The sequence below is a fragment of the Delphinapterus leucas genome, chromosome 14, assembly GCF_059928025.1.
Source record: "Delphinapterus leucas isolate spDelLeu-1000000601 "Yukka" chromosome 14, BTC_Dleu_Yukka2, whole genome shotgun sequence".
In the NCBI taxonomy this organism is placed as follows: Eukaryota; Metazoa; Chordata; class Mammalia; order Artiodactyla; family Monodontidae; genus Delphinapterus; species Delphinapterus leucas.
This window is the reverse complement of record NC_143142.1, coordinates 22,150,550-22,165,264: the sequence shown is the minus strand read 5'-3', so window position 1 is coordinate 22,165,264 and position 14,715 is coordinate 22,150,550. Positions and strand designations below refer to the sequence as shown.

General features: G+C 44.1%; 1 protein-coding gene across 7 annotated transcripts in view; it reads right to left on the bottom strand.

Annotated features, from left to right (window-relative positions):
- KREMEN1 (kringle containing transmembrane protein 1) overlaps positions 1–14,715 on the bottom strand; it is a 93,438-nt gene that overhangs the window by 52,630 nt on the left and 26,093 nt on the right. For all 7 annotated transcript variants that reach the window (XM_089894657.1, XM_089894658.1, XM_089894660.1 and 4 more), the window contains exon 4: positions 514–638. In XM_089894657.1, the coding sequence (XP_089750783.1) occupies positions 514–638 (125 nt within the window). The remainder of the gene's footprint in view (positions 1–513; positions 639–14,715) is intronic.

The following is a 14,715-nucleotide window of genomic DNA, read 5'->3' as shown; positions in this document are numbered from 1 at the left end:
GAGGGAGGGAGGGAGGGAGGGAGGGAAAGACTTTTCTTTGATATAATAAACAAGAGCATTACTGAACCTTAATGGCCGACGAATGAGTTTCAGATAGAAGAATGGATAGGAAGGAAAGAAACTATTTTGGACTGGTGTCCAGGCTAGGGCACCCTAATGTATCAAAGAAGTAACCACTACCTTGGCTTATTCCCAGATCCTCCAGGGAGCCAGAGATGTCTCTGCTCATAACATACAGGGGCTCAAGGACACATGTAACTGTGTTGGAAGTCAAACTGGGATGCAGATATTGGTGCTTTTCCTCCCCTTTTCTCGCAGTCTTTGGACAGAGTGCTGCCTCACGCCCTTGAATCCCAAGCCTCACTCTTCCTCCAACTTCTCCTTGGCAGAAAAGTATACAGTCATATAGCTTCACAGGTTGTTTTTTAAAGTTTATATGTTTTAAAGGTATCTTAGCAGAATGCACTTACACCTTTATCTTTTTCTATAGATACATAGCCACAGAACCATTACCTTGAACCTTTGACTCCGACAAAAACTGATACAAGTTTGTATGGTAAGTCTGTTAGACGTTTTACTGGCACCAGTTAGAGGAGGTGGGTTTCCATGATCCTTGTAGCAGCCAAGGTTTCCAGGCACTGAAGAAAAAAGAAAAACAAAAGAACTTTACAACATCTGGCTGTGAACACCAAGAGGGAAAAGCGTGTTGTGTCAGGTACTCTCATCTCAGCCACCATTTCCACTCCTAAGGTGCAAATGAATAACAAGCAATAAGCTTTAAAAATGGAAACCTTGGGCTTCCCTGGTGGTGCAGTGGTTGAGAGTCCGCCTGCCGATGCAGAGGACACAGGTTCGTGCCCCGGTCTGGGAAGATCCCATATGCCGTGGAGCGGCTGGGCCCATGAGCCACGGCCGCCGAGCCTGCGCGTCCGGAGCCTGTGCTCCGCAATGGGGGAGGCCCGCGTACCGCAAAAAAAAAAAAAAAAAAAAGGAAGCCTTAGTGTCCTCTGCTAGCTGCTATGTTTTTGTTTTATTTTGACGAGTGAGGCCCATATAACTAAGCCTAAGAAATTTTTCACCTGTTCAATACTGATAGAATTTAGTATTGATGAGACCTAGGAATAACTTCCTAAAAACAGAGAAGCTACAATATGTAAATTACGTTTCAGAGTCACTGGACAGCAAAAAAGCCCTTGGAAGCCCACCATCCTATGCCTTATGCCTCCCCTTGTTTCTTAAAAAGCCCCGCAAGTTGGTTTAACCAGGTCCTTTGGTGAATGTATTAGTTTCCTATTGCTACTGGAATAAATGACCACAAATCTAGTGGCTTAAAGTAGCATAAATTCATTATCTTAACAGTTCTGGAGGTCAGATGTACTAAATGGGTCTTCTGGGGCTAAAATCAAGGCATCAGCAGAGCTATGTTCCTTCACAGGCTCGAGGGGACAACCTGTTCCTTGCCTTTTCCATCTCCTAGAAGCTGCCCCTATTCCTTGGCTTGTGGCTGCCCCATCCCAGCCTCTGCTTGCCCCCCTCTGCTTCTATCATCACATCACCTTCTCTGACTCTAGTCCTCCTGCCTCTATGTTACAAGGACCTGTGTGGTTACACTGGCCCACCTGGGTAATTCAGGACAATCCTCCCCATCTCAAAATTCTTAACTTGATCACATGTGCCATGTAAGGTAACATATTTAAAGATTCTGGGGGTTACAAAATAGACATTTTGGGGAAGGAGATTATTCTGTTTACCACAGTGAACATATTAGTGTTTCACACAATCAGATGGTCTGGTCTAGTAGAAAAAGCTGCAACTGAGAATAAGGAAACCTAAATATATATACCAACTGTGGTAGACAGCTTTCAAAGACGGCCCTCCATGATCCCTACCTCCTGGTGTTCATGCCCTTGTGTGATCCCCTCCCCTTGAGTGTGGGCTGGAAGAGTGACTTGCTTTCGTCCAACAGAACGTGGCAAAGTTGATGGGATGCCACTTCTGTGATTGGGTTACAAGAGACTGTGACTTTAGTCTTGCTAGTAGACTCTCTCTATCGCCCTCTCAGCTTATATACTTTGATAAAGCAACATATCATGCCCAAGATGTCATATGGCAAGGAACTGAGAATGGCCTTCAGCCAACAGCCAGCAAGGAACTGAGACTTTCAGTTTCTGCAAAGGCTGAATCCCACCAACAACTATGTATGCTTGAAGTAGATCCTTCCCCAGAGGAACCTTCAGAGGAGATCCCGGCCCTGGCAGACACATGACAGACCTTGAAGCAGAGGACCCAGCTAAGCCATGCCCAGATTTCCTGGCCCACAGAAAGTGTGAGATAATAAATGTGTGCTGGGGCTTTCCTGGTGGTGCAGTGGTAAAGAATCTGCCTGCCAATGCAGGGGACATGGGTTCGAGCCCTGGTCCGGGAAGATCCCACATGCCGTGGAGCAACTACGCCCATGCGCCACAGCTACTGAGTCTGTGCTCTAGAGCCCGCGAGCCACAACTACTGAGCCTGCGAGCCGCAACCACTGAAGCCTGTGCGCCTAGAGCCAGTGCTCCGCAACAAGAGAAGCCACCACAATGAGAAGCCCGTGCGCCACGACGAAGAGTAGCCGCCGCTCGCCGCAACTAGAGAAAGCCCATGTGCAGCAACGAAGACCCAACGCAGCCAAATAAATAAATAAAAAAAAATAATTTTTTAAAAAGTCATTAAAAAATGTGTGTTGTTTTGATTCATTAAATTTTAGAGTAATTTGTCATATAGCAATAGACAACTAACACACCTATATAACACATACTAAATATATGCTCATTGAATGAAGGAATGAATTTATTGTGAGCCATGGACAAATCAACCTCTCTGCCCCTTAGTTTTCCATCTGTGTTATTAATTTATGAATCACTTCACTATCAGATGAAGCCCTTTCCCTACGTTCTCTGTTTGGCTCCTCACAGTTTACATAACTACAGCTATAATAAGACATGAATGAGGCCTGGTCCTAGAAGCACTTCTAGGTCAGTAAAGAGTTATACATTATCCAATTCCAAAGTGAGACATAGATTCTTAGGAAGCACTTTTCTTTTATGTTTAAGACTGGAGAACAGCATGGTCCAGTTTAGTAAGCTTTATATCCAAACTAGTTTTTGGCATATAAAAATATACATATATATATATATAGGTATATGTGTGCATAATATATATATGTACACATACACACTTTTTAATTTCTGTCACCATCTACATCTAACCAGCTCATTTTAAATTGGCAGGAAGTTAACTCAAAGAGTCATCCTTCCCCCCTAAGCCAAGTGGTTACCCTTCTCCTTTGCATCACACATGGTTCAAATATAACAAATGTGGCTCACCACACAAATGTTAAAATGCATCTTTCGAAAACAAACCAAATCTCTATAGAAGCAAATGCAAACAGAAAAGCTCTAGGCAGTAGGAGTTCACAGTGTTCAGTGGGGGCCTAGCTTGGGAATGGCTGGATTTTAGAGTTTAAACAAATGCAGTGAGTTAAGTAAGCATCTCTAGTCGGAGGCATATCATATAAGCCAAGTTTGTTAAAGGGGCTTTACATATGGAAACCTGAGCCATGCGTTTAATGGTTTTTAATAAGAGTTACTTGATCGTGATCGTCTTGGTCACTTACTCTGATTTCTCTCTCATTTATTCCATTATGTTCACAAATAAGCATGATATTATGTATTCATTTATAGACAGCCCAAGGCACATAATCATAAATGTTAAGATTAGACATAAACAGGGTCGTAGTTTGCATTGATGCAGCTGGAACCTATAAGCTTTATTCACAATAATTCGGTGAGTAAATCCAGGCAGCTCATGTTCCAGTGGGGCAGTGAGGTCCCAAAGCGCACCGGGAGGTAGATCACTGGAAATCAGACCACACCATGCTGCTGCTGCTCCACCCCTCTGAATACCCATGGCCTTAGGTATCATCCTTGACACCCAAGTCAATCGCTTGCCAGACACTGTCAATTCTACCTCCTAAAATATTGCAGACACCTGTCCACGTCTCTATCCAGCCTGCCATTTCCCCCGTTTAGGCCACCGTTCTCCCACTCAGACTATTCCATTGGTCTCCTATTCCATTTCCCTGCTCCTAGGCTCATCCTATTCTAATCTAGTTAGTACACTGCAAGCAGAGTAATCTTTACAGTACATTCCAGGCAGAGGAAGGCCAAGGGCAAAGGTCTAAGGCAAGAACAACCTTGGCCTTTGCAGGAACACAAAGTAGTTGAGTATGACCAGTGAAAGAGAGGGAAAAGCAGCAGGAGATGCAGAGGTATGCAGGAGCCCTGCCTAAAACCCTCAAAGCTCCCATGCTGCCCTTCAGGATAAAGTCCAAACTCTCTCACATGGTACACAAGGTCCTGCCTGATCTGTGCTGTTCCCCTACCCCACCCCCATCAGCATGACCCCTCTCTCTATCCCTCGGCTCACATTCTATATGAAAGCCAAGATAAATCATAGTGCATCTGCAAGTTTCCCACCTGCACATTGCTCTATGGCCTCTGGACTTTCTTACAAAAGTCTGTTTCTTCTGCTTAGAATGCTTTTCCCTGCTTAAGATTGCAGCCTGAGCATCATTTCCCTTGGGAAGCCCCATGGGCCTCCCATCATCCTCCCGTCCCACAAAACAGGTTATACGCCCCTGCTGTGTAGTCCTACAGCAGCCTATGCTAAGCTTGATTCTAAACACTTGTTTATGTGTCTCTCTCCCCAGTTAACCATGAACAACTTAAGGGTAGGACTGTACCTTCTGCCCACTTGTATTCCCAGGGCCTGGCATGGTCCTAGCCATACAGCAGGTGCTCTAAAACTGTGTGCTGAGTGAACAAATGTGTCCCACATTGCCAGCTGAACTCATGGAGAGAGAGAGGTACCTCTTAGGCAGCAGGGAGTCGAGAGAGCAGAGCAGAGTGAAAGGCAGAGCTGATCTGCATCACGACGTCCACTTACAGCCAGTACCCATTGGTTTTGACTCCTCTCTGTCCTCTCTGACTATCTGGAAACACCATTCCAGATAACCAAGTTCTCCATTAAAGGTTAACTTTAAAACTTAAAATTCTATCTTTATCATTTTGGATGAAACTTTTCTAAAATGCATTAGCTATTTTTTTTAAAAAAACTTAGTTTAACTTACGTACTTTAAGTTTTGCTTGGTGGCTTGAGGTCACCAGATGTACGTCACCAAATGGTCCCAGACTGGTGTGCTTTTGTGTGTTCCTGTGTCTGACTTTAATAGTTAATCTGTCTCCGTGGTTACTGTTGGGGCAGCTGAACCCTCAGAACATTAGAACTGGAAGGAGTCTTAGCATCTACTTGCTACTGTTCGTGCCTGTGGTCTTTGCTTATCCTCTTCTTAATTTTCTCCTTCTTAGGCTTATAAGAAAACTATCGAGCTTATTAGAACTGTGTGGAAAATAATAGTTTCTGAAAGAGGGAAGGCCTTTACCACTTCCCACTTTCGGCTGGCCATACTGTAGCTCGGGGTTGTTTTTTGCTTGCTCACTTCCCAGTTCTTGGCAACGTTCTGAAGAGCACTGGTGCTACCATCACCTGTCCAGAAGCAGCCAGCATTTTGCAGCATTCACAAATGTGGGCTTTCGAGTGAGAAGGACCCCAGGCTTAACTCTGGCCCCTCCACCATGGCCTTTCTAAGCTGAGGTTCGTCCACAGTGGAATGAGGAACAATATGGGCCTCAAAGGGTTCTTGTGAGAATTAAAATTAGATAATGTAAATAAAGTAAACACCACAAGGCCTGGCAATATAGTATGTGCTGAATAAACAGTGTTTGTTATCATTATATACAACAAGGCTTTCATCATTTACCAGAGATTAGCCAAAAATAAATAAATTAATTAAAAAAAAAGAGTAAAATAGCATTGACTTAAAAGATAAAGTCAAAGGCAGCCACCTTCAAAAACTGGGTTTGATTCTAGATATTAAAATATTAACCTCTTACATCTGGCTAGATACAGTGCACTGCCATGCGAGCCTTTCACATGAAACTCAGGTCCCTTTCAAGAAGGTGGGACAGGTGATGTGCTTCCTAGGTGACTGAGAAGCTGCAGTTCAGCAAGGTTAAGGGCCTTGCATGGGGACACACAAGATGGAACTAACTGGAGAGCAGAGGTCAGCTCTAGAGTGGCAGATTCTCACTCCACGGTATTTTTCTTGGTGTCCCTGCCCCCCCCTTTCCTCATGGGGACAGTCTGGGAGCTAAACGAAAGTGACTTCCTGAGAATAAGGACTGAATCTGCAAACACGCAGTCTCTCAGCGCCCTGTGTCCCACAAGGCTGGCCTCTGAGGGCTGTCACTGCCTCTGACTCGCACTGGAAAGTGTGGCTCGAAGTCTTGCCAGAGAAGACACGTCATTGTCGTCTTCAAAAGCATGACTAGTCAACTGAGTGGATTTCCAGACTGTGTCCCACCCTTAGCTCTTCCCAGAAGCAGGGAGGAAAAGTCAATTTGAAAAAGGATATTTGTCCTCAGATTCCGTTTTACTTTCAAGACCACTTTAAAGTCCTGTTGCTTGGTCATGCATTTTTTTCTTACCAAAGAGGCTCCAACACATTCAATTTTTAAAAATCATCTTAAAATATAAATGGACCCCTTGTTTATCATACTTGATGCTTTAAAATGTGACAGTTAATTACCAACAACCTCTTCAGATGTTCAGAGTTCCTGACAGAGATAAAAGTTTTAGAGGTGGCTGAGGGAAGATGGTTCTCTCTTCGGATTAATCCAAGAACTATTGTTCTTTTACTACCACAAGGAACTGTTGGGAAGCAACCAGGCAGGCTTCCTAAATAGCCATTACATTTGGATATAACTGTGGCCTCATTGTGAAGGTGCTAAACACACCTCCATGGGGGCCTCCACAGCCAACAGCCCTTTTCTGAGAACCACTGTCTCAGAGGACCTGCTACCTGCTACCGTAACTGCTGCTGGGTGGGGACAGGCCAAAGAACCCCACCCATCCTCTGGCCACAGCTGACTCCCACTGGGGCCACCAGATCCTCTCTCCCAGGAAGGTGGAACTGGATTCCAGTAAGTGAATTACAGGCACTGGACTTGTAGGGTTCAGTCAAGTAGGGATTAAGGCAACCAGCCACGTTTGGAGCACGTGAGTGGATGAGTGAGCTGATTCTGTTGGTCCACAAAGAGGAAGAAGAATGGACACCATACTGAGAGAGAGGCATAGACGGGAGGCCATGTGGCCCCAAAGAGAAATGGCAAGAATGGGTACTTCCTTCCCAGGTTCTTGGGACACAGGTATTGACTTCTGCAATATACTCCCAGTGTCCTTCCAATAAATAAATCTCTTTTGCTCAAGTTAGCTTGAGTGAGTTCTATTCCTCGCAATCTAACAATTCCTGACAAACACATACAAGCTCAATCTGAATAAAAATCTTCAGATGGTAATTTGCTTAAGAAGAAAACATTACTGTGTTTTCTATTCCAGTGCTCTGACCAAATCTGAGATATTTGTTTAAGAAACCAGAAGCAGGGCTTCCCTGGTGGCACAGTAGTTGAGAGTCCGCCTGCCGATGCAGGGGACATGGGTTTGTGCCCCGGTCCAGGAAGATCCCACATGCCGCAGAGCGGCTGGGCCCGTGAGCCATGGCCGCTGAACCTGCGCGTCTGGAGCCTGTGCTCCGCAACGGGAGAGGCCACAACAGTGAGAGGCCCGCGTACCGCCAAAAAAAAAAAAAAAAAGAGAAACCAGAAGCAAAGTTCTACATTTTAGAAAACTCTTCCCTGGCTGTACAGAACTCCTCTTACTTTTTCTTACAAATAAAAATTTGATTCTTCAGAAACCATGCAGTGACTGCTTATTTTTTTATACTACAAGAATAAAGATTTTTATTAAGCATTGTAAGTTGCATTCAATAGCCTTCACATACATCACACCACAACCCATATACAATCAGTCAAACCCAACAGCAGTTCATTCTTGCACAATCCATGACTTAAGGCAAAACTCCCTTCAACTTACAGTAAGACCCTACTCAGGTCTTGCAGGCAGGGATTGGGGAATTGCATCTTATTTCTGATCACTAATGTGTGATAGAGCAGCAGGAGAATTATATAAAAATGAATAAGAAGTGATCTGATTTCAAAGTACATTGTTTGGAAACATTGACAAAAACATCAAAATGATATAAGTATTCCTGCTTCTATTAAATTCTTGATGGGAAAGTTCTCAAGAACAAGCAATTTGTTTCCTGCTACAGAAGGGGGGGGCGGTGACTGCTTATTTTAAATGTCATTTAACCTTGTGTGGCAGAGACTATCTTCTGTCTCAGGGACTCCACATTGGTGCCTCAGTAGTTGAATTCTCCCTTCCGTGGGAATAAGGACTAAGTACACATGAGATGATACCACTGGTGTCCTATCAGAGGACCAGCCAATTCAAATACCTCCTTCAGAGCATCAATAGGCTAAGCGTGGATTATTCCACACTCTCAGCCCATGGCTATGAGCACACTGTACCCCATCCTGTCCATCTATAACTTCCGTTCCAAACCTGATAGCCACCAGTTTGGTCCAAGTCCTATCATAATATGGCCCCTTTCTACCTCTATAACTTTTTTTTAAAGTTTTTTTTTCTTTTTTTGGCCATGCTGTGCGGCATGCGGGATCTTAGTTCCCCCACCAGGGATTGAACCCGTGCACCCTGCAGTGGAAGCATGGAGTCTTAACCACTGGGCCACCAGGGAATCCCTCTACCTCTATAACTTTATTTCTAAACATCAATTCTCGTTTTCAGTCACTGTGATTCTTCAAAGCAGCCCTACTTATGTCTCTGAGTCTCGTTATCGACTCACCCAAATAAATAAGTAAACACCGCTTTTTCTTCCGCTTTGAAATTTTACCTTTAGGGGAAGGTGGTAAGAGTTCCTAAGGATCCTGACCCCCATATAACCCTGATGTATCACAGAGATAGTTCTCCTCTGGCAGGAGTTCCTTCTTTGAAACTTAATTTCTGGTGATATAATGCGGTAGACAGTCTCCAAAGGAGGGTCTAATCATTTCTCTCCTCCCCACTTATGTCATACATGTGTGTGACTCCCCACTTTAAACTTGGAATCAATTTCTTCTCCCCTTGAATCTGGACTGACCTTGTGACTTGCTTTGATTAACAGAATATGGTGGACTTCTGAGTTCACTTCTTAAGGGGACTGGAAGCTTCTCTTGGAAGCCAGCCACCCTATAAGAGGTCTAAGTATGCTGCTGGAAAGAGAGGTTGCCCAGGTAGAGGCCTGAAGCTGTCTTGGATGCCCCAGCCCCAGGAGAGCCCCCAGGTGGATGCAGCCATCCGACTGAGCCCAGGTAAGAGCAGTAGAAGCATGGCCGAGCTGAAACTCAGCCAACCCACAAAGTCAGGAGAAATGACACGTTGTTGTTGTTTTAAGCCACTGGGGTTTGGGGTGGTTTCTGATGCAGTAACAGACAACTGAAACACCTTACTCGACAAAAGTTCAGTCCAAGTTCAAGAGGAATGATACAGCTGTGTCTCTGGGAAGAAGAGCTCAGTCTGACTTGAACTTTTTTTCTGGGACACCACAAATATCCCAGGCAAAGAACCACAGAGGCATCTTTTACTCTTCCTGCTGTTTCATCCCTTATATATTCCACTTGTCAAGTTCTGACTTCTTCCTAAATGCATCTTGAATTAACCCTTCCTGCACGATCTCACTGCTGCCACCACCGCCCAGGCCCTCATCTACTGCGTTTAGAAATCTACACCCATTCTCTCCTCCCCAAACGTCCCTCCCCCGATCTACCCTTTAAGGGACACTGGGCTCATCTTCCTGAACGAGGGCTTTCAGCGTGTCAGCTGCCAACTAATCAGCCCTGGCTTTCAAGGTTCTGAGCCGGTTCCTCCCTGTCCGCTCCTTTCCTCAGGCATCTTGGCTCCCACCAGCGTGCATGGCAATCCCGTGTCCTTCCTCCAAGTCTCTGTCCAGCTGTTCCCTGACCTGCTGTGCCCTGACCCATCCAGCCCCACCAGCCTTACTCGATAACAATGCCTCCAGCTCCCCAACCCTCACGGAGCCCTCTCATCTTCAAAAACTCACAGCTCTCTACCTCATAATTCAATCTTATTTATATAATTGGTGGGCTGGTCTCCAATTTTCTCCTGTATTTATAACTCAGATTCCTAATTACATCATAAGATTGAGGGTAGGGGCTATTTCTTATGTTTATGTATACTCCTTACAGGCAAGTGCTGGTGTAAAGATTTTACAGTAAAATTGTCCTTATTGATCTGAATGCTTTTCCCTTTTTAAGTTATTAGTATGCTTTACACAACTTTGCTTTAGAACATTTTGGAAATGTGATATACATAACTGTCGCTGAGGAAAATGTCCATTTGGTTCAGAAAGTCTGTATTTTTTTAGTGAAAAATTAAATAATATCCACTGCCAAAAACAATGAGTAATTGAGTATATGCCAGATCTGAAACCATAAAACTGCACTGTCAGAACGAATGTGGGGCCTCCTGTGCTCCCCGAGTGCAGTGTCACATCAGGCCCCAGGGGAACGGCCTCCGAGCAGCTGAGGCACAGCTCCGGGGCCCTGGGGCCAGTCACATAAAGCAGGAACAGAAAGAAATAAAATGCAGGCCAGGAATAACCTGTTTAGGAATTAGATGACAGGAGCATGCCAATGGTGGTTTATGCCTTGGAGAAAGCACAGGCCACCACAATCCACGCTGTTACTTGCATGCCTTCCCTCTGCTAGGTCCTGGACTCAGAGTCATGTGTATTTTACTCATCTAATCTTCAAAATAACCCTGAAAGGTAGAGATGTGGAAACCAAGGCTCAGAGGAGAGTCATTTGGCCGTGAGCTATTAAGCGAGTAATGATTACAACCTAAGCCGGTATGACTCTGGAGGCCACATTCTTTCCACTAGATTGTGTTGTCTCTCTTCTTGGGAGAGATATGACATCACATCAGCAAGAATATTTGGTGAGCACCTGTTACAGCCTCCACAGTGCTAGATGTTGTGGAAGATTGTTAAAATATATGGCTCGAGGAGGAAAAGCCCCAATAAATTCCATCAGTACCCCTCTGTAAATAAACATACAGTCCCAGTAAAATGAGGGGGCCGGCTGAGCAAACACAGCTTTCAGAGAAACCCTCGAGTACCCCTCCACCTTAAGTCTCTCCTTCAGAGATTCCAGAGCTACCCCTGTGCTGATATTTGAACAGCTTAGTCCAGTTGGGAAAACAAAACTGCTCACATCAAGCAAGAATAAACAATCAAAAACAGGATTCTGACCATGCTAATTTGGGTAGTCTAAAAGGGTTCAATTAGACAAAAACATTAAATGATTGTAGTGGAAAGAGAGAAAAGGTAAAAACTGAGTCGGCATAATTCATATTATTAATGTTCATCTTTTCTTTGGCTACCAGCTAAAGTTTAAGGTTTCATTTTAGCTCTAAAGTGTTAGTGACGTGCTGAGATGTGTCTTTTTCAAGGTGAGGTTCAGCCAGTGCAATGGAAACACGGTGCTGGGAGAGACCCTGAGGCCTGGACAAGGCTGCTGATGCAGGGTTTCAAACAAAAGGTCCACTTCTGGGGAGCCCCTTCCCAGCTGAGAACAGCTGGGCCGGGAACACCCGCGGAGATGGGCCCAACAGTCTCCAGAGCTGGCTCTGCCTGCAACAAATGCTTCCTGGATACCATCGCAGCCTGCTTACTCCCGGAGCTTGGGATTTCCCAAACTCAAAGAAGAAAAGAAAATGACTTGGAGCTAACAGCTTGAACTGCAGACCCTCTGTCGCCACTGAGTTAATCCTTTGGTTTCTACAATGTCAAAAAGGCAATCCTAATAATTCAGCATACTATCAGAATTTCAAACTCTAATTCCCAAACAATCCACAAAGAAAAATTCTCAAGGATGACCTCAACAGTAGCCTGGATCCATCTCAAGGTTCCCGCTTTTAAGGAAATAAAGGAAATAGGGCTGTTCTCAAGTACTGGACAGAAATGGCACTGGTCTTGCCATTAGGAGTCCTAGATTCAAATCCTATTTGGCTCAGAGGGTAATCCTCATCAAATCACTTAACCACTCCAGCTTCATTTTCTCATCTGACCAAGGGGAGCAGGCGGGAAAGGACATACCACCTGCTTCACAGAATTGTTGAAAAGGTTAATAAGATAATGTGAATATAAGTGCTGTACACGTACTAGGTACTCAATAATAACTGAAATAAAAGCTAAAATGTTTAAAAATCAGTGCTGACATTAAAATGCAGAAAGTGCTGACAAAAACGAAACATTTTCTATAATTGAGAGACTGCTTTGACCACTACTGCCAAAGTGCCCTTGGCTTTTTACTCAAAGTCTGAACTTTAAAAACTCAGTCTGAACTTTAAAACTCGAAGTCTGAACTTGAAAAACTCTCATTAGGGATCACAATCGGAAGGTTTCAAATCCTGTTTTGGGGGTTGCACCTTTGTAAGGAACAACAAATCTGTTTTAACAAAGTCAGGGTATCATTTAAATAAAAGGAAATTGAGTCAGTGAGACTGACCGAAGTTCCCATATGGCAGAGGTGCCATTGCTGGCATCTTAGGCTGGTCTGGGAGAATATGATACAATCACTAGAGAACTTCTCACGGATTAGGAGGGAGAAACCTCACCCCATATCCCTAATACAGAGGCTTAAGAAGTTATGGAGAAATGTTGCCTTCTGACCCTCCACACTCCCCTCAGCCTCATCACTATCTTCTTGGGTCAAGTCTGTACCCAGAACATTATCTGGCCCCATCTAATTCTTCTCGGACCTCATCTCCTGTCCTTCCTTCTTAAAACTGATATCTCAGCAACACTGATTTTGCTTGGGAATTCACGTGTGTGTGTGTGTGTGTGTGTGTGTGTGTGTGTGTATACGCATGTAAACTGTTCCCTTTGCCCAACCCTAACACCTAGAACCTGGCTGCTTAAAGTGTGGTCCTGCAGTGACAGCATCCCAGGGGTGTGTTAGAAATGCAGAGTCCCAGATCTGTCCCAGAACTACTGAATCAGAATCTGCACTTTAATAAGATCCTTGGTGATGCTATGTACCTTACAGTGGGAGAAGCCCTGAACTAAGACCCCACTCCTTCCAGAAGCCCTCTGACAAAGAGCAGCCCTGCCACCCATCGTGCCAGGGCAGATGCCCCCCTTTAGTGCTCCCATCCTTTTGCTCATCTCACTTATTACAGAGTATCTCACATTTGCTGATCTGTTTATATGTCGGTCTTCAGTCCTAAACTAAGGGCTCCCCACAGGCTGCAAATCATGCCACCCTGTGTCCTCTACTTTGTACAAGGTCTGGTATACGGTTAGAGCTTAAATAATGTCATTTGTCACAGCTAATGACTTCTAAAGTCCTTGTGATTTTAAACTCTAATAACTAATTTTAAATAACTAACTCTAATAACTAATAGTTTTAATAACTTTAAATAACTAATAGTTTTAATACGTTTAATAACTAAAACTTTAATAACTAACCTTAATAAATAACTCAAATACCTGTGAGTTATATTTAAAAAGTACTACAATTTAGCTTAGTCATGTTACACATTTGAATCCAGATACTTTGAATGTATTTATACATTCACTTTAAAATTTTTTAAATGTTATAAAATTTTTTAATATTACAAAAATTATTTTTATAATTGAAACTTTCAAGTATACACAAAAGTAGGAAAGAATATGAGGCCCTTACCCAGCATCAACAAATAGCCACTTTTAAAAAACCATTCTTGGGCTTCCCTAGTGGCACAGTGGTTGAGAGTCCGCCTGCCGATGCAGGGGACATGGGTTCGTGCCCCGGTCCGGGAAGATCCCACATGCCACGGAGCGGCTGGGTCCGTGAGCCATGGCTGCTGAGCCTGCGCGTCTGGAGCCTGTGCTCCGCAACAGGAGAGGCCACAACGGTGAGAGGCCCGCATACCGCAAAAAAAAAAAAAAAAAAAAAAAAAGACTCTCTGTATATGTAAATGACCATGCCGTTATTGTACCTAATAAAATTAAGAGTGATTTCTTAATATAATCTAATACTCAGCCTGTATTCAAATTTCCCTATTTCAAAGATGAATTTTTATAGTTGAGTTTGTAGAAATCAGGTGAATATTTAACAGCAAACCAAAAATAGCTCTCAGAGCCAACATGATAAATATCTCATGCCTGTGGCCTCAGGCCCTAATCAGGTATGTGAAAAAAATTATATTTGCCTTTAAGTGCCATTTGCAGGTTCTGCTCCCCCTCAACTAGATTACTTACTTTAAAAAACTGTACAAAACTTTTATAAGAATCTATAGGTGGGGCTTCCCTGGTGGCGCAGTGGTTGAGAGTCCGCCTGCCGATGCAGGGGACACGGGTTCGTGCCCCGGTCCGGGAAGATCCCACATGCCGTGGAGCGGCTGGGCCGGTGAGCCATGGCAGCTGAGCCTGCGCTTCCAGAGCCTGTGCTCCGCAATGGGAGAGGCCACAACAGTGAGAGGCCTGCGTACCACAAAAGAAAAAAAAAAAAAAAAAAAAGGATCTATAGGTAAAAGAACAAAACAAAAGCCATGCTAAGCATTACACAGCATGTCCCTCAAAAGCAATAAAATAAAGAGGAATTGGACTGGTGAGGATGATTATTTAACAACAGACAGATGCGCAAGGGGTGGACA